This window comes from Opisthocomus hoazin, chromosome 1 (assembly GCF_030867145.1).
Source record: "Opisthocomus hoazin isolate bOpiHoa1 chromosome 1, bOpiHoa1.hap1, whole genome shotgun sequence".
Lineage (NCBI taxonomy): Eukaryota > Metazoa > Chordata > Aves > Opisthocomiformes > Opisthocomidae > Opisthocomus > Opisthocomus hoazin.
In genome coordinates this window covers 11,607,134-11,625,185 of record NC_134414.1, presented here as the reverse complement: position 1 = coordinate 11,625,185, position 18,052 = coordinate 11,607,134, and the positions used below count along the sequence as shown (strand labels likewise).

The following is an 18,052-nucleotide window of genomic DNA, read 5'->3' as shown; positions in this document are numbered from 1 at the left end:
ATCCATGTTTGGACCTCCTGTCAAAAATCAGGTCAGTATGAAACCAGTTTGTGGATTTGATGTGACTGCAAAGACACTGACAGAAACAACAGGCTCTGCTTCTGGTTTCTCTCTGCTGGACCGAGCTTTCAATGGACATGAAAAAAAGTCAAGGAAAGAAGTTGAAGCAAACTAGCTAAAACTCTCAAAAGAACCATTTTTAAACATAGTAGCATTCAGAGAACAAAACCTCTTTTTCAGCACCAGTGGCTCATGCCTAGGGGCCAGTTCTTACATTTCTGCTAAATTAGTTGAGAAAGTCACTAAAGCATAGCAACATTGCAGTGTCCCTAGGAAAAAAAAAGGACCAAAGAGCCTTGAGAAAACTCTGAATAGCGCAGAAAGCAAGAACAAATGTTTTATATATGTGGTATTGTTAAAACTCCCAAGTGGCATAAATATAATAAACAATAGTGAAGAATGGGATATTTCTGTTTGTTTCCCCACACTCGAGATGACCTAACTACCTCAGGCATGGTTCCACTTTGGGACTTGTGAGTTATTTGATCGGTCCAAACTTGTGAAAATAAACACTATTATTCTACTGTTCTACATTTGTGCGTTCTTTTGTTCTCTGCAAATAGACTGAGAACTAGCAAATGAAAGTAAATTATAATAAAATACGAATCAAAATCAAAACTGCAGATAAACCAAAACCAACACATGGGAAAAAAATGTAATAAACGCAAAAGTAATGAAATGGTAGACTCATCACTGAGCACAGCTCTGTGCGCTCCAGATGACTTTGTCAGCATTTTATGGTTGAGTTCTGATCTCATTTACAGATGTCTCCTGCAGAGTCTTCCCTCGTCTGGCATGGCCGAGAGAAAAATCTAACGTCTTAAGGTCGGTATTTTCAGAGAACCCCATGGGAGTTAGATGCTCCGATCCCACTGGACACCTAACTTTGTGTCTCTAAAAAGAATCCCCTTTCTAAATAATAGATTATTTCTTTGGCCCGCCCAATACTGTCTTCCAGAGAATAGTTTCCAGTGTTTTGTCTAGTTGTGAGTAAATGCTGTGGGGTTATCTCGGTATCTGAGTACGCAGCTAGAAAAGATGAGCCGGAGTGTGAATTCTGTGTTAGGAACAGGTTTGCTCCTTGGGCCCTAAGCCCGGCAGCCCGTCCACGCCTCTGTGCAGCAGTCACATCTCGAAGGCATGTTTTGCAGAGCATTTAATATTTGTCCGGCTTTGTGCGCATCGTGTGTTGAGAATTACTGTTGTTTGTAACATAAATGATAGGGCTTTCACCACTCCCTGGGAGAGGTCATTTTGCAGCCTGATGTATGTCACTGTCAGAAAGCTTCTCTCGATGTTTTTATAGTGTTGTTTAGCACTGGGAGATTTTGAAGATAGGGAGCAGAAAACTTACTGCGTTGGCCAGAGTTCGGTATGCCTGAGCATGGAGAAGAGCTAACTCGTCAGATGCGGTATCATTTTACATTCCTCTCCCACACCAGGAAAGCACCTTCCTTCTACATGCTATTTATAGAAAATAAAAGAATTTTGCTTGATTTTTTTGGGGGGGGGGGGGGCGGGGCAGGGGGAAAAGAGGTGTACTGGTAATGTTTTATACAGCTCTCTTTGGTCAGAAACCCAGGGGGAAGCTGATACAGCCCTGGCTGGGATAGTGTGCTGCCCCTGGACACAAGGCACTAGGGATGGTGAATGCCCTGCTCTCCATGGAGGTGCAGTTTGTGTCTCAGCACTGTGAAGCAGCGTTAACCGAAATGATATATTTTGAACAAGTTCCCCAGTACCAGAACTTTCGTAAAATTTACATGGGACATTGCAATGTATGCCAGAAATTATACCTCCTCCCGGCAGTCCCACCCCCACTGAACTGCATCTGTCTCTGTTTAGGGAGAAAGATTTTATGTAAAAATGCTGCACAAAAGCATATTTTCAGATGATGAAACAAAATTTTAAGTTGAATAAGTAGCCTGGGTTGAAAGAATACAGAGCTTCTACCACTGTAGGGAGGAGCTATAATTATTGATGTGGCCAGCAGGACGAGGGAGGGGATTCTGCCCCTCTGCCCCGCTCTGGTGAGACCCCACCAAGAGTCCTGCATCCAGCTCTGGAGCCCACAGCACAAGAAGGACCTGGACCTGTTGGAGCAGGGCCAGAGGAGGACACAAAAATGATCAGAGGGATGGAACACCTCTCCTATGAGGAAAGGCTGAGAGAGTTGGGGCTGCTGAGCCTGGAGAAGAGAAGGCTCCCGGAGACCTTACTGCAGCATTTCAGTACTTAAAAGGGGCTTGTAAGAAAGATGGGGAGGGGTTTTTTAGCAGGGCCTGTAGTGACAGGACAAGGGGTAATGGGTTTTGAACTAAAATAAGGTAGATTTAGACTGGATATAAGGAAGAAATTCTTTACTCTGAAGGTGGTGAGGCCCCGGCCCAGGCTGCCCAGAGAAGCTGTGGCTGCCCCCTCCCTGGCAGTGCTCAAGGCCAGGTTGGATGGGGCCTGGTCTGGCGGAAGGTGTCCCTGCCCATGGCAGAGGGGTTGGAACTAGATGGTCTATAAGGTCCCTTCCAAACAAAACCATTCTATGATTCTATGGTTGATGATCCAAAAAAAAGAGATAAAAAGGCTTACAGTACAGTACAGCTCACCAGAAGCTCACTGTCTCAAGACACACGTCATTTAACATCCAGCATCTCAGTTTGTTTTAGCTGAAGAAAACAAGCCCCAAGGCTGTCTTTTAGCACTACCACTTTCTAGAAGGACTTTTCAATATTCTCTCTTCCCCTGTGTCTGAGTAACAAATGATCTCCTGAAATGCTGACTTTTTACTCACTGAAATCATGTTCCTGGGACACAGTTAATCCTTTCATAACTCAGAGCCTGGAGTGGCATGGCGTTACGCTCTATGTGCGAGCCTTTCAAAGAAAGGTGTTAAAATGATCCTCCAGTCAGGCTGAAACCGAGAATTTTTTATCCTACAGTTATGCATTGTTGCCCAAGGATTCTTACATAAATTCTTCCTTATTCCCCACCTTCTTATTACGCTTGAGCCTATGTTAATGCCTCTTAACTTTACCCAACTACCTGGAGCAGCTAAGGAATGAGATGGACATCCTAAGGTCCTTTGATATTCAAGAGAGAGTGGAGCATCTCCAGTGCTGTCACATTAGATCCAAACTGGACTCTTGAAGACCTTCTCTGTCTGCCTTGACTACACAGGCTTCGGTGGCAGACTGATCTAGCAATGGCAAAACCTACCGAAAAACTCACCCTTGGCTTCACGACCCCTGCCTCAGATGCGTGGGAAGGAGAGGCAAGGTTTGGGGCAGCACAGAGAGCATCACTGGCCCTGCCAGTGGTTGTCCTCCAGTGCAGTGGTCTTGGTGTGGTGGCAATGTGCAACCTTGTGAGCCTTTGCTGCGGGGTTAAAATAAGGAGGGCTCCATCCGGGCTTTGGCTATGCTGGAGGGGCAGGTCCAGTGGCTTTTGTCTGAGCTGGGAGCCTGACTCCTCAAAGCTTTGCACCTTGCATTCAGAGCAAAGGGGTTGTGTGCTGGTCTGCTTTCCAACTGTTTTCTTCATATATCTGGAGTGATTTTACGTCATAAACTGAGCAATAACCTCACCTCTCAACACAGCACTGTGCCCAGCTGTGGCCTGAAATGCTCAGATTTGGGAAATAACTGGCTTTAGTTTCGCTCAGGGAATATTTGGGGTAAAGGGCAGCTTTCCTATGTTTTTTTATGCACATTTTTAGAACTTTTCTTTTTATATTTTTCGTAGTTCCCCAAGGATGTGTGTATAGTGTCAACAGTAATGAATGACATGAACTTTTACTGTAAGGAACTGAAATATCATTGTAATCTGGTTTACTTGATAATTTGGCCCATGGAAGTCTCTCCAAGGAATAAAAATGCCTGAGAAAAATGGAATTCACATAAACTCTCATTTTTTTCTGAGTTCATCTTATGTCTGTGGGGAACTAGACGACTTGTCAGCCTCCGAATATAAATTGCACTGCTCAAGAATGAAAGATCAGTACATACTCAAATGGTTGCTCCAGCAATAATAAAAATGAAATTCTGCATTTGTTCCATTGATAACAAAACCTTGGTGCAGTGCTACAGTACCGTTGGGATCAGCACAATACAAAGGAATCAGGGTGCGGTTCCTTAACGGTTGAAGCCAATCTAAGCTGATGTGTTTTCTTTCGTGGTCGCACCACCCCTCCTCGTAGTCACAGAACTCTTGGTTTTATTTTCTTAGCTTTCTGACAGTGAGAACCTGGACCTGCCCTGCCCGGGAGTCAGAGGAGGAGCACATACGCACGCAGGGTGAGGTGGGTTGCATTCCCTGTAATCACCTGTACGTGTGCGGGGACCATAAGGTCAATGTAAAATGACAGCAAAGCCTTCTGGACAAGAGTGAATGTCCTTATTTATGCTCAGACTAATTTTGAAAGTCCTTTAGCCTGTGTAACAGTAATCCATATGATTAATTTGCCAACTTGGATAGAAATTAGGAAACCTGTTTGCTGAAGGCTTGCCAAACCAGTCCTTCTCACTGTCTGGAATGAAGTTTGTGTGTTTGTCTGCATGGGAAGGCAGCACTGCTTTAACCACACAGGAGTAGGTAAAGAAAAAGGAAAACTATGAATGTTGCATACAGATGGTTTATGGAAGTGCAGCTCTGTTGTGTGAGCAAGGGGGATAAACTATACTGAAAGAGAGAGTAGAATAAAGCAGGGATCTTTTGCAATTACACCCAGGCTGTATGTATAAATCTATTACCAAAAATCTGTGTCCTTAAATGAAATAATTATACCAGCTCCCAAACTGAATGCATACTGTGATCATTTAAAGAGAAAACAACCATTAACAAATAAATCAAACAAAACAATTTGCAAGGGAATCTGGAATTTGGAAATAATTAGCACTCAGTGACTATATCTTAAACGGCCCACAAAGCGAAGAATAGTGCCGCTGTAACTGGGCAGTCCGGCTAGAACTGGAAGAGTCCAGCAGCGCTGCCTGTTCACACCTCGCTGCGACTCTGTAGGGACCCAGAGGCAGCCATGGGCAGAACTTCAAGCCACTTCTGCGGCGTGCTGGCGACAGTCGTGCCTGCAGTCCCTGTCAACAAGGGGACCGGTCCCGCTGCTCTGTCCTGTCCTCGCTGTGTGTTCACAGGCACCACGAAAGCGGTGCGAACGCAGCGAACTTCACCTCCCGGCAGACATCGAATTTCTTTCCCGGGAGAGCGACCCACCGCCTGCCCAACACAATACGAAGAAGGGTGTTTTTTTTTCCAGCCGTGCCCTGCAAGTCAGTACTGGCTGTTATGTTATTAAACACAGCATATCAGCTCATGTGGGTTTTTTAATGGGGAAAAATAGTACATTTTAAGGTTTGCGGCCAGATTAATCAGTGCACTTGGCGGCTCTGCACTGCTCCAGTGACACAGAACAGCCGTAAGCCTGCAATAACCGATTGATTCAACCAGCTCGTCGCAGTATCACTGGAGTAGTGCAAAGGAGCCGAAGAAAGTCAGGCTGCTCAGCTCCTGTTTTAAGGGGTTTATATCTCAGCCTAACGTAATTTCCAATGTGTAAAAATATAATTAAATTCATTCATTAATTTCCAACTTTAAAAGCTCGGTATTCTTGGGCAATAAATTATTTAATTTAAAAGTTTAAAAGCTTAGTATTTAATTCTTGGGTAATACGTTTGAGGAGAAAGCACTAGAGGATGCTATCAGAAAAATCTGTCATCTGTGTCATTAAGCAGGTTTGTGTGATGTGAGTGGCAGCTGGACGTGAGGACCAGGGCCGGGTGCCGGCCGGGTGAGTGAGGAGCAGTAATTTCACTCTGCACACTGTGCAAGGCAGAAAGAGCCCTGCTTCAATCCCGTCCAGTGAAGTTTGCTCCACAGAACGTGCAAAATGCCACCGAGAGCCAAGTACGACCTTGCTTGTGGAGAGCAAATACATGGGAAATAGCCTCCGATGCTGCCGTAGAGTTAAAGCAAAACCGAGCGCGGAAAGGTTTAGTGGGAAAGATGACTCTGCAAAAGGAAACTAAGCCATACTTACAAAGCAAGACTCGTGACCTCTCAGAGACCCAGAGCTCAGCCTGTCATTTTCTACCAGGGTTAAATCCTGCCTTGCGAACGATCGCTCTATTATTTCCAAAAGTTTCAGGCTAATTTGCTATTGCGAAATGAAATTTCTTCAAACGAGACGAAAAGTGCATTCGTCCTTCAGGACTGCCCTCTGCACACGCCAAATCTGAAGTTATACAACCAAGCTGTTTTGGAGTTGAGCATTAAAAAAAAAAAAATGGCCTCTGAACAGTTTTCTGAGAAGAAAAATGTTCATCGTTTTCCAGAAAAAAAAAAAAAAATCCCTTGGGCTAAGGTCAAGTGTGGGAAATGTCAAGCCAAAATGTGAATCTCTGAGCGTTATAGAAGGAATAATGAGAAGCAATTCAAACTGAAAGTCATTTTAGGAGGCAGAAGCACGGACTCCAAAGTTCAGGCTGAATTTTCCCTCCACTGTGGGTCTGATTTTCAAAACAGCCTACTGATTTTCCCCAAAGGAACAGATTTTCTTGAAATTGGGCATGCTGGATCTCTGCAGCAGAGCTTTCCGGAGAAGTCTGGTAAAGCCAGGCAAGAGTGGAGAGCTGGTTGTTTTGGATGGGTTTGTATTTTAGTACAACATGTTGTAAATGTAGCTCCACTGTGAAAAAATCATTGTGCAAAGGTTTTTGGCTCACCAGATCCTGACAGTGACTTCGCCTCGCTCTGTTCTGCGAATTGGGCTGGAGGGGAGTATCGATCTCTGGATTATATGAGGAGAGGGGCTTGGGGAAAACTGTTTAAAAAAAGAGAATTAAAATTATTCTTAAGCCTAGAAAGAGCAATACTTGTGTGAAAAAAATGCTAACATGAAGATGAAGTGACCTTTATATGGGCGCCTTTCATCTTAGGGAAGTTGTGGCCAGCTTTGCTCTGGGTGCCCCACCGAACGCTGTGTGTGATGCACCTCTGCCTGCTGGATTTCCAACCGCACGCAGAATCTGAAAAATCCTCTTGCGATGTCAAATACTTTGATGCTATCTAAATGCAAAGGATTTCTCAGAATGGTGCATATGAAGTAGCACTGAAATTTCCTGTTTACAGTGCTGGGAAACCAAATTCTGAGGTCTCTGTGCAGACTAAAATACTGACTTTCAGGGGTCATGGAGCAGTTATTGACCCATGTTGGCATGCGAGGAATTACACATGTGAATCCAGGTGTGGGATCGATGTGTCGCAGCTTAGCTGCACCGAGGCACATTAAAGTAAGTTACAGTCATGTCTGCGTGAAAACAGAGGTTAACAGCATGTTGGGAGACCTGCCCTCTGGACTTCATCACTGGGACTGTCCAGGTCTCCCTTTGCAGAGCAAGCTGGCTCACGTGGAGACACCAAAGGTAGACACCCAAACAAAGTATCCTGAGAGCATCAGGAGCTGAGTCCCACTAGATCACACCCAGAAGGATCATAGAACCATAGAATCATTAAGGTTGGAAAAGACCTCTAAGATCATCCAGTCCAACCACCCACCCAACACCACCATGCCTGCTAAACCATGTCCTGAAGTGCAACATCTAGATGTGTTTTGAACACCTCCAGGGATGGGGACTCCACCACCTCCCTGGGCAGCCCGTTCCAATGCCTGACCACTCTTGCAGTAAAGAAATTTTTCCCAATATCCAATCTAAACCTCCCCTGACGCAACTTGAGGCCATTGCCTCTCATCCTGTCGCTGGTTACCTGGGAGAAGAGACCAACACCCACCTCACTACAACCTCCTTCCAGGTAGCTGCAGAGAGAGGTGAGGACGCTGCAATGCACTGTGGCGGGTGAGTTTGCACACACTCTATTTTAACGTCTGGGACACATTCTGCCCCACTGAGATCAACATTGATTCAGTGTCATCGAATCAGAGTGGCACTCTGCACTACCTTCTCTACTGGTATTATATATGAATATTTTATATGCTAAAAAAAACAGATATATGTGTGTATGTATTTGCATATTTGTGTACATACACACAAATAAGTACGCAGCTCACTGCACTGGGGTTTTTCCTGAAGTCGAGTAGAGCCACGTTCAATTGAAGTGTCATGACGAAAAAAACCATTTATTTTCTGATTGTTACTGGACAATTGAAATGCTGATTATAATGGGTAAATACAGCAGGATAAATGCAAATCAGGGAATAAATAGATTTCCTGCTTTAACAGGGACAGCCTCACCAAGTACAGAAGCAAGTAGGGGAGACAATTCCTATGAAGGATGTGAATAGTAATTAGGAAGCAATTTAAATATTTCACTAGATGCCTGAAAAGCCATCATCGAGTAAAGAAAGTGATCTGCCTTGACTAAAAAATTCAGCTAACTTTATAGATGGAAAAAATAAAGAAAAAATCTGTAATAAAATTTGAAAAATTATAAAGTTAATAAAGTTTAAGACAGAAGAAAGGACATATTGATTTGAATGAATATAAATCCAAAGAGGAGTTATAAAAATAAGCAAAACTAAAATATTAATGGACAAGTGGTAAAAAACAACAGTGTTTTATGTAGACTGAGACCAAAAAAATGTCACTAATGGTACTGGTACGTTACTCAACGGAAGCTGTGGAATTGTCAGGAAACAAAACAGGTGACAGAAGTGTCCAACAAACGTTTTTGTTGTATATTGGAAAATATATAGGAGATGAGTTGCATGACAGAGATAACCGATAGTAATTAATGCATTCTTACAATTTCACTGTCCCAAAACAGCTCTAGAAGTTACGCGTTCTAAAAACCCTGCGTGTTTAGATAATTGGTATCCGAGAACTTCAAAAGAACGCCCCGGGATGGCACTGTGAATCTCCCCAGCCCGGGAGGCTGGCAGGAAGGCAGGGATGGCTCTCGTCCCACGTCGGACACCTCTTGGTGAGGTTTCACCTCCGGGCCAGTCATCCTCGGTTCCCTCTGCAGTCAATGGAGAGAGAGAGAGGCAATTTTAGAATGAAATTCTTCCGACCAAGAGCTGACATCTATATTTGGTTAAAACAATCACATCCTGATGTGGTGTCTGCTTGTTTTAAAAAATCAGCAGGTTGCCCGAGGTTTCTGCCCACGAGGCACCAGCCCTGGCTCGCAGCGTGATGCCGGGGGGCAGATCGCGTCCTTGGAGGGGTGAGCAGGCTGATCTTGCGTAGCGATGAAGGGGGTATTTCACCTGCACGTTCGGCGTGCGTGTCACGCCTACGGGAAAGCGGAGCCATGTTCTGATACCGCAGTTCAGGCAAACGCTGATGCACTGAAAATGTTCAGGGATGAGTTATGAACCTGCTCAGACTCCCTGGGAGACCGCGTAAGACTCTGAGGGGTGCTGGTAAGCATTATTTATTTTTGTAATGTACCAATATGGCCATAGCTTTAATAAATATGAAAAAAAACGCATACAAACTTAAGAGGGAATTAGTAATAACAAGATAATAAATTATAAGTAGGCTTTTGTATTTGTATAATTCCTATTATGTGAGTGGCCTTCTGCAAATATCTGCCTATCCTACTTGAGTCTAAAGGGACCAGGGGTGCTTCGGCTGCCGATTCAGACATCTCCGTTAAGACTGTAAAGGACGGTTTGGGCTGGAAGTGCTTTTCGACAGCAGGGTCAAACCGTGCCCCTTTAAAATCCCAAGTGTGACTAAGGAAATGGAAAAGACGCCTTACAGTAAGAAACTCAGGAAGTTCGATCTATTTTGCTTTCTGCAAAAAGGGCAAAGGGTGACTTAATCACAGCCTGACATTACCTACAGGGATAATCTCGGTAGCGACTGCTCAACCTGGCCGATAAAGATAGAACAAAAGTCAGTGGCTGGGAGCTGAAGATAACTCGGACTAGAAACCAACTATAATTATTTGCGGCCACAATAAATAACAATTATCGGGGTGGCTGCCGATCCTTTAACAAAAGCAACCTCAAAATCAAAATCAGATTTATTAAAAAAAAATATCCTGTAAGTCGGGCAATAATCGAGGAAGGAACACGGCTGTGCTGTGCCGGATCCATCCAGCGTCTCACACTGCCCAGTAAGCTAAGAGTCTAGAAACCCACTATCCTGGAGGTTTCTTGCTTTGATCTGTCTAAAGAAACGATTATGTACTTGCTTATCACGGTGACATTTAACCACTGTTAATATATGCATAAGGTTCAAAGCAGGGTAATTACCATTTTTTCCACCTCTGACTTCTCGTACGATCTGCCACTGCCTCTCCCAGCGCCCTTGTTTTGAAAACTAATTCTCATTATCTGAAAGCCTGTCCAAAGCAAACACAGCAGGGTGACACTTTCTAATATTTATTTTGTGTTCTCAAAGAAGACGCAATAGCGGTAGGGGTTTTTTGAGGGGGGAGAGTTCTTCTTCCAACAAGACACTTGTGTCCAGTGTAGCTTTACAATGCCCCCTGCCCCTTGGCTGAGTCCAAGAACCGGGTCCACGGACAGAAGGTTTCACCGTGTGTACTGCTGGATGTGCCGTGGGTGAATTTTTTTCACGGGAATTAGGCAAAGGTCCTGCTCTGCCAGCAGCGAACTCTGCTTCAGTGCCTAGCTGCAGCAGGAGACTGCAGATGGAAAGGGTTTTCATGCACCAAGACAAAGATGCATACTTTTTAAGGTCACCGCGATCCTCCCTCCAGTCTTCTTTCCTACATAATATGAACAAAAAAAACACAAAACAAAAACTGCAAAACCTTCTCCCACGGGAGGCTCTGCCTGCTTCCTCCGGCCGTTGGAGCGTATGGAGGGTGCCCATCACCCGTTCCCTGCGCTCGTCGGATGGAGGTGGCAGCCTCGGCGCGGCTGGGAACAGCTCGTCGGAGCACGCGGAGCACATGGCGCGCGTTCGCAGCCTTGTCGCCCGCCCGGAGCAGCAGCCGAGCTCACGGACGGCAGCGCCGGCGAGTAAACACGGGCCTTGCGAGATACGGGCTGGGCTGCGGGCGCTGGCGTGGGCTCCTTGCCTGACCTTGGGACTGCAGCGCTGTCTGCCCGCGTGTTTCAGAAGCGAAGATAACATTACTCGTCTGCCTCGCCAGGATTTTGTGAGGTTAGAGGCGCTGTTTGTCGGAGCTAGCTGTGAAGTAGTAGCGGTGATGAGAGCTGTGTAAGTATCTGCGCTGGAGGAAAGCACCCCGAGCCCCTCAGCCCCTACGACGCCGCCACAAAGCTCACACGCACGTCTCCCGCATCCCGGAGGTGAAAGAAACGCGACGGCGACGGAGCACCGGAGGGGAAACCCGCGGCGGCTGAGCACGGGGCACTTCGTCGCGGGGGTGTTGCTGGGGTTGGCGATCTCGCGGAGCAGTGGTTAAGCACGGCCGTAGTCAGTCCTAGCCTTAGCCCGGCGATGCAGCCGGGAGAGGCGCATGGAGGCACAGCTGCTGGCGAGGGACCCGCGCAGGGCCACGTGCGCACGCCACGCGCTGTACCCGCACGGTGAGAGGTCGCTTAAACAGGGCTTCACAAACATTTTCAAAGTGCTTTACAAACAGTTCATTAATAGATGACATATTTTTGCTAAAGGCACAACCAGCTAAACCAGATTTTATTACAGGTGTAAATAACACGGAGAGAATTTAAGCGCGAGCCTCATTTTTTCTGCTGTTCCTCCCTCCTCCTGCTGCCACGTTAAAGGTCTCCTTAATCACCCAGCCCTTTCCCCTCAAAATTCACGCATGGTTCATCCACGCTCACAGAATCACAGAATCACAGAATGGTAGGGGTTGGAAGGGACCTCTGTGGGTCACCTAGTCCAACCCCCCTGCCGAAGCAGGGTCACCTACAGCAGGCTGCACAGGACCACGTCCACGCTCGTTTATTTTACTGAGGGTTGTGCTAAATGCCGGGAGATGCCTCGCCGTGACCTCCAGGTTTCTTGGCCCCAGCTGAAAAACAAACAACGCCAAACCCCAGTTGCAACCCGGCGTCCAGCGGCGCGGTTGGGCTGGTTGGGAAGCAGAGCCAGCAGCTTCTAAACCACCCCGGACATTTCTAAGCCGGCCCTGGGGGAGCCGAGCGCCCTGCGCTGTGCAGAGTCAGGCCAGAGGCGAGCGCAGGGCAGTGAGCGTGAGCCCCGATGCGTGTGCGGGGGGCTCACCCCCCCATGCCCGGGGAGCTGGACCTGGGTGGCACGGGGAGCCCCACTGGGACCAGCACCCGTGCTGGGGAGGCGCAGTGGGGACACTGGGGCGGTGGGGATGCCCCATGCGGGAGGGAGGGAAGGGAGGGGGGACGCGCAGGGCGCTCCTGAGGGACAAGGACGGCGGGTGCGGGTCGGGGGTCCCCGGGGGGGGGGGGGGGGGGGTGACACCTCGGTGCCGGGGCGCAGGTAGGACACCCCCCCGCACCCCCCCATCCTGGCGGGAGGGGCCCGGGGGCGGGGCGGGCTCCGGGGCGGGCTCGGGGAGGCTCCGTCCCTCCCCTGGGCAGTTTCTCGGCCGAGGCTCCTTAATAGCGGGGCCGCCCCCGGCCCCTCCCCGTTGGAGCCGGCCCGTGCGGCGCGGCCGGGGCCGGGGCCGGGGCCGGGGCCATGGCGGGGGGCGGCGGCGGGGGGCTGCTGGCCGTGCTGCTGGCCGGGCTGCTCGGCGGGGCGAGGGGCTTCGGGGAGGAGGAGGAGCGGCGCTGCGACGCCATCCGCATCGCCATGTGCCAGAACCTGGGCTACAACGTCACCAAGATGCCCAACCTGGTGGGACACGAGCTGCAGGCGGACGCGGAGCTGCAGCTCACCACCTTCACCCCGCTCATCCAGTACGGCTGCTCCAGCCAGCTCCAGGTGGGTCCGGGGGGGGCCCGGGGCTGTCCCCCCGCTTCGCTTAAACGGGGAGCGGCGGGAGGGCGCTGCGGGGAGCTGGCGGCTGCTGGCCGGGACCCCCCCCCCGAGAGCTTCCCCGCAGGAGACCCCTCCCCGGGCGCGGGTTTCCCCGCACCAAACCCCGCCGGGATTCACCGGCCGGGAGAGCGGCGATGTCTCGTTAATTACCGCCCTAATCACGGACGTGAGCGCGCGGTGAGAGGAAGCCCCGCTCCTCCCGGGGAAGCGGGCACCGCAGGGGCTCAGCAAGCGCCTGTTCCGCCGGCTGTAACCCGGGCAGCGCCGGGAGCAAGGACGCGTGTTGGTTTGAACCCCTGCGAGTTGGGGGTTTTTTTTCCGCTTTCCGAAATCGCGCCCTTGGGGTTTGGATCCGGCCGAAGCCCACGCGCGGTCGTGGAACGGGTGGGCTGGGTTCACACGGAGCTGGTCTGGGGAGGGAAGCGTTCGGGCTTTGGCTTCGGACCACGCTCGAACCGAAGGCAGACAATATTTTTAGGGTGTTTTGTTGTTCTCCTTTGTTTTTATTGTACTTGGTTTATTTGTTTTATACTGCTTCCTGTTTTTTTTTAAGGCAGAGGACCAAATATTACTGCTAAAAAGGCAAAAAAAGAAAACTTGTTATATTTTGACCTGTTTAATTTTCCCCTAACGCGCTTGGCGTCTCTGTTTCTCCCCCCCAGTTCTTCCTTTGTTCGGTCTACGTCCCGATGTGCACGGAGAAGATCAACATCCCCATAGGTCCCTGCGGTGGCATGTGCCTCTCTGTCAAGAGGAGATGCGAACCCGTTCTGAAAGAGTTTGGATTTGCCTGGCCGGACAGCCTGAACTGCAGCAAATTCCCACCCCAGAATGATCACAATCACATGTGCATGGAGGGCCCTGGAGACGAAGAGGTTCCCCTCCACAGCAAGACCTCGTTGCAGCCCGGAGAGGAGTGCCACAGCGTGGGGTCCAACTCGGACCAGTACATCTGGGTGAAGAGAAGCTTGAACTGTGTCCTCAAGTGCGGCTACGACGCTGGTCTCTACAGCAGGTCAGCGAAGGAGTTCACGGATATCTGGATGGCCGTGTGGGCCAGTCTCTGCTTCATCTCGACTGCCTTCACGGTCCTGACCTTCCTGATTGATTCATCCAGATTTTCCTACCCGGAGCGCCCAATCATATTTTTGAGCATGTGCTACAATATTTATAGCATTGCTTATATTGTGAGGCTAACTGTGGGCCGGGAAAGGATATCCTGTGATTTTGAAGAGGCAGCAGAACCTGTTCTTATCCAAGAAGGTCTTAAGAACACAGGATGTGCTATAATTTTCTTGCTGATGTATTTTTTCGGGATGGCTAGCTCCATCTGGTGGGTTATTCTCACATTGACGTGGTTTCTGGCTGCGGGACTCAAGTGGGGCCATGAAGCTATAGAAATGCACAGCTCTTATTTCCATATTGCAGCCTGGGCTATCCCGGCGGTGAAGACCATCGTCATTTTGATTATGAGACTGGTAGACGCAGACGAGCTCACCGGTCTGTGCTACGTTGGGAACCAGAACCTTGACGCGCTGACGGGCTTTGTTGTCGCTCCGCTTTTTACCTACTTGGTCATTGGGACTTTATTCATTGCAGCGGGACTCGTGGCCTTATTTAAAATCAGGTCCAATCTTCAGAAAGATGGAACGAAAACTGACAAACTGGAAAGGTTGATGGTCAAAATCGGTGTCTTTTCAGTGCTGTACACCGTCCCAGCAACATGTGTCATCGCCTGTTATTTCTATGAGATCTCCAACTGGGCCATTTTCCGCTATTCGGCAGATGACTCCAATATGGCAGTGGAGATGCTCAAAATCTTCATGTCCCTCCTGGTGGGTATTACATCAGGTATGTGGATCTGGTCAGCCAAAACTCTGCACACGTGGCAGAAGTGCTCGAACAGACTGGTGAACTCAGGGAAAGTGAAACGGGAGAAGAGAGCAGATGGTTGGGTGAAACCTGGGAAAGGGAACGAGACCGTGGTGTGAGCAAAGGACGGAGACCGTGGTGTGAGCAAAGGACGGACGGCACCGCGACGGTCTGACCGCTCTCCCGTGAAGGACTGAGCGTGCGTGAGCGCTGCCGTGGATGTGTTGGGAGTAGGGCAGGGGGACGGTTACACAACCTGTCTCTGGGGGATGGAAAAAACAAAAAGCCTTAAAGAATAAACAGCAAAAAGATTGTGCTGCGGATACAATAGCCATAAACTGTGCTGCCCAAATAGGAAAGCCCAGGGAGGCTTTAAAAGCTGTGAAATATCCAAATACGTTATCATCTTTTTTTTTTTTTTTAAAAAAAAAGCAGGATGCAATATACCAAAGTCTTTAGAAGCTGAGGGACTGTAGCCCACAGCTGTGGGATGTTGTTTTCTTTTCATCATCTTACAGCTGATGGAGGAAAGGCAGTCTGGGGCCAAATTCTGGGCTGGTTTAAGGTCCAGTTATCACAAGATGGAGCGCCCAGGACCTCAGTGAGGTGTCTTCTTTCTGAGTTCAGCTTCGTCAAGGAAGCGCTTGCCGAGGGTTATGTCTTTATGCTCTGCAGATTTCTGTTGCTCCCATACCCTGCACAAGTCAGCCAGGGGTCAGGTCCTCCAGCAAATACCCAGTGGACTTCCCAGGTCTGAGAGTTACCTGTGATGAGTAGGATTTAGTGAGGTGTTAGTGAGGATGATTCTTTAAGAAGTCATCTGATGGTCTAATAATAATTTTGACTCGTTCTTTTTGCCATCTGTAACCTGGTCTGAATTGAGAGTTGGCTCTGCCTTGAGCAGGAATTTGGACCTCCCTAGGTCCCTTCCCACCTGAATTATTCTGTGGTTCTGTCAATATTTCTAAGTTTTTAAAAGCTTTACTCAAGGCCATTGTCAGAAGTAGAGTCGTCAGTGGGAGCTGGGAAACTGTGTTTGGTCTTCTGCACCAATTATCGTTATCCGTCTGCCTCCGTTCCTGTCCCTTCAGGTCCTCCTGCAATTTCCAGCGGACTACTTTATTCTGCTGCATTTAATAGCTTTAAATAAAGTCTTACATTATAGTGTTCTTTCCTCCAGGAAAGAGAAAAATGAGTTGAGGGTCTCTTCAGACAATGCCAGTTTTCTCGAAGTAAACTTATCTGGCTCTCTGGAGACCTGTTGCATGAAGCAATTAAGTCTTAATATATTTCATTCAGTGCGATGGTATCTCCGCAGACGCCAGTCTGGGGAGAAGCGAAATGTTCAGTTCCTTGGCAACCTCATGTTCACACAGATCAGTTGTATAATTATGTGTGTCAGTTACAATTAAAAGAACATTCTCAGCCCATGACATCGCAGTACAGCTGACTGCCTCACAACGATGCGCCAATTGCTCACTGACAGCTATGGAGAATTTTTTTTGAACTTATATTTACATGCAGAATGTGAGCAGACGTTCAGTCCTCAGGAACGACAAGAGAGAATTCCAGTTTTTGTAAAGGGATCCCAAGAGAAGGAATCCACTTTCTTGGTGAATGATGTTGTTTCATAGCAACTGTTGAGTTTTCTTATTCTTTTATTTGAGAAGGCACCAGCTTGTGCTCATGGGGAGCCCGAACCTTGTGTCGGGGGCTTGTCTGGCTAATAAGAAGGGTGATGCAAACAGAAGTAGCCCAGAAGCACTTCAGAGAAAACCGTCCTGATACTCTGTCCCTTTGAAGGACCATTGGTTTTATCCGTGGGCTCTGAACTTTTGCTCCATTTGTTTGTGTGGAACCTGGTCGGCTGCAGAGCATCCCCGCGGTGCCCCGCCTCGCCCGACCTTCGGGGCAGCTGAGAACGGGCACTGCTGCATTGCCGTCCTCGCTTCTCGCGCAGGTGCCTCATGTGCTTCCCAAGCCACGATTCATTCCAGCTCCAGCCGTGAGCACTAATCTCTCCCAGAAGCGTGTATTGTTTCAGTGTCAGTGTTGAAACATGTGCTAGAGCATATGGGTTGTTTTTTTTTTAAAAAAAAACAGCCAAACCCCAAACAGACCCTAATTGCAGTCTTTGCGGTTGGGCTCCCTCTCCAGCAGAACAAGCGACAACTTGACACATTCTGCTCAAGACGCACAAGCATTGCCTTGGCCAACGCCGCATACCAGCCGAGCCGTCCCATCCTCTCCAGAAAGTCTCTTGCTATTAGTGTTGTGTTTGGATCGGGTGATTTCTCTGTGGACAAGGAGTTGTGCAAGTAGGAAGTCTTCAGATGGCCGAGCTTCTCCGTCGTGCGATCTTGCTCCTGGGCCAGCGAGGGATGTGGAGTCAGCAGCTGTATGTTGACTTTCAAGGAGTGAGGATGCAGTAGGAGCCTTGCTTTGTAACCTGGCATTGGGCTGTGCCAAGGTGTCACGTTCACTCAAGTGTCCTTCACTCGGAAACGGTTTGGGTACTCTCCTGGCCGATCTGCCCCGTGTGTGACCTGGCTGATTCAATAAACGGCATTTTTAACCATGTTATGTACACAGAGGTGAATGTGAAGTGGTGCCTTCTTATCAGATCCCTGCGTCTCTGCCTGTGACCCTGTGGACTGTGACAGACGGATGTCCCCAGTGCTCTGAGACGTTGGAAGTGAGCTGGATGAGGGTAGCACTGCGTAGCCCTACGAGGACCTGGGAGGTTGTTCCATTAAAGAGCGTATGGGACCTAAGTGCTATGGGGCGGAGGTGGGCTGGGGAGAGACACCAGCTGCTGTTGCTGGAGGAACATCTTTCCCAAGCATTCAGGGGCACACTGTACCAAACCAAAGTCAGATTAGCTGTTGTAGTGGTGAAACCATTCCAGAAATTTATTCATCCATATGCATTTACCTTGCTCCACTTCAGGGCTGTATGAGTGGGGAGTCACAGCAGATACCCACTCTCGGCAACCACAAGTTTTTAGATTATCTGCAACTCTTATGTTCTCTCGTTTCAACGTTGTTCTGAGTTTAAAGCCAAAAAATGTGTGACTAATCCTGTCTCGGAAGCGCAGTTGCTGCGGTTATACAGCTACGGCCCTTGCAGTGGTTCTCTTCCTTGCGCAGCCCCTGCTCCCTTCTCCCCCCGGCGTGTGCTCTTCTCGCCGCGGGGGTAGGAAGCGTCTGCCGGAGAGGTACAAC

General features: G+C 48.6%; 1 protein-coding gene across 1 annotated transcript; it reads left to right on the top strand.

Annotated features, from left to right (window-relative positions):
- Nucleotides 1–12,653: 12,653 nt before the first annotated feature.
- Nucleotides 12,654–17,419, top strand: FZD4 (frizzled class receptor 4). Its single transcript, XM_075417172.1, has 2 exons — nt 12,654–12,899; nt 13,619–17,419. The coding sequence occupies exons 1-2, from the start codon at nt 12,654–12,656 to the stop codon at nt 14,945–14,947; spliced, it is 1,575 nt and encodes a 524-aa protein (XP_075273287.1). The 3' UTR covers nt 14,948–17,419.
- Nucleotides 17,420–18,052: the final 633 nt, after the last annotated feature.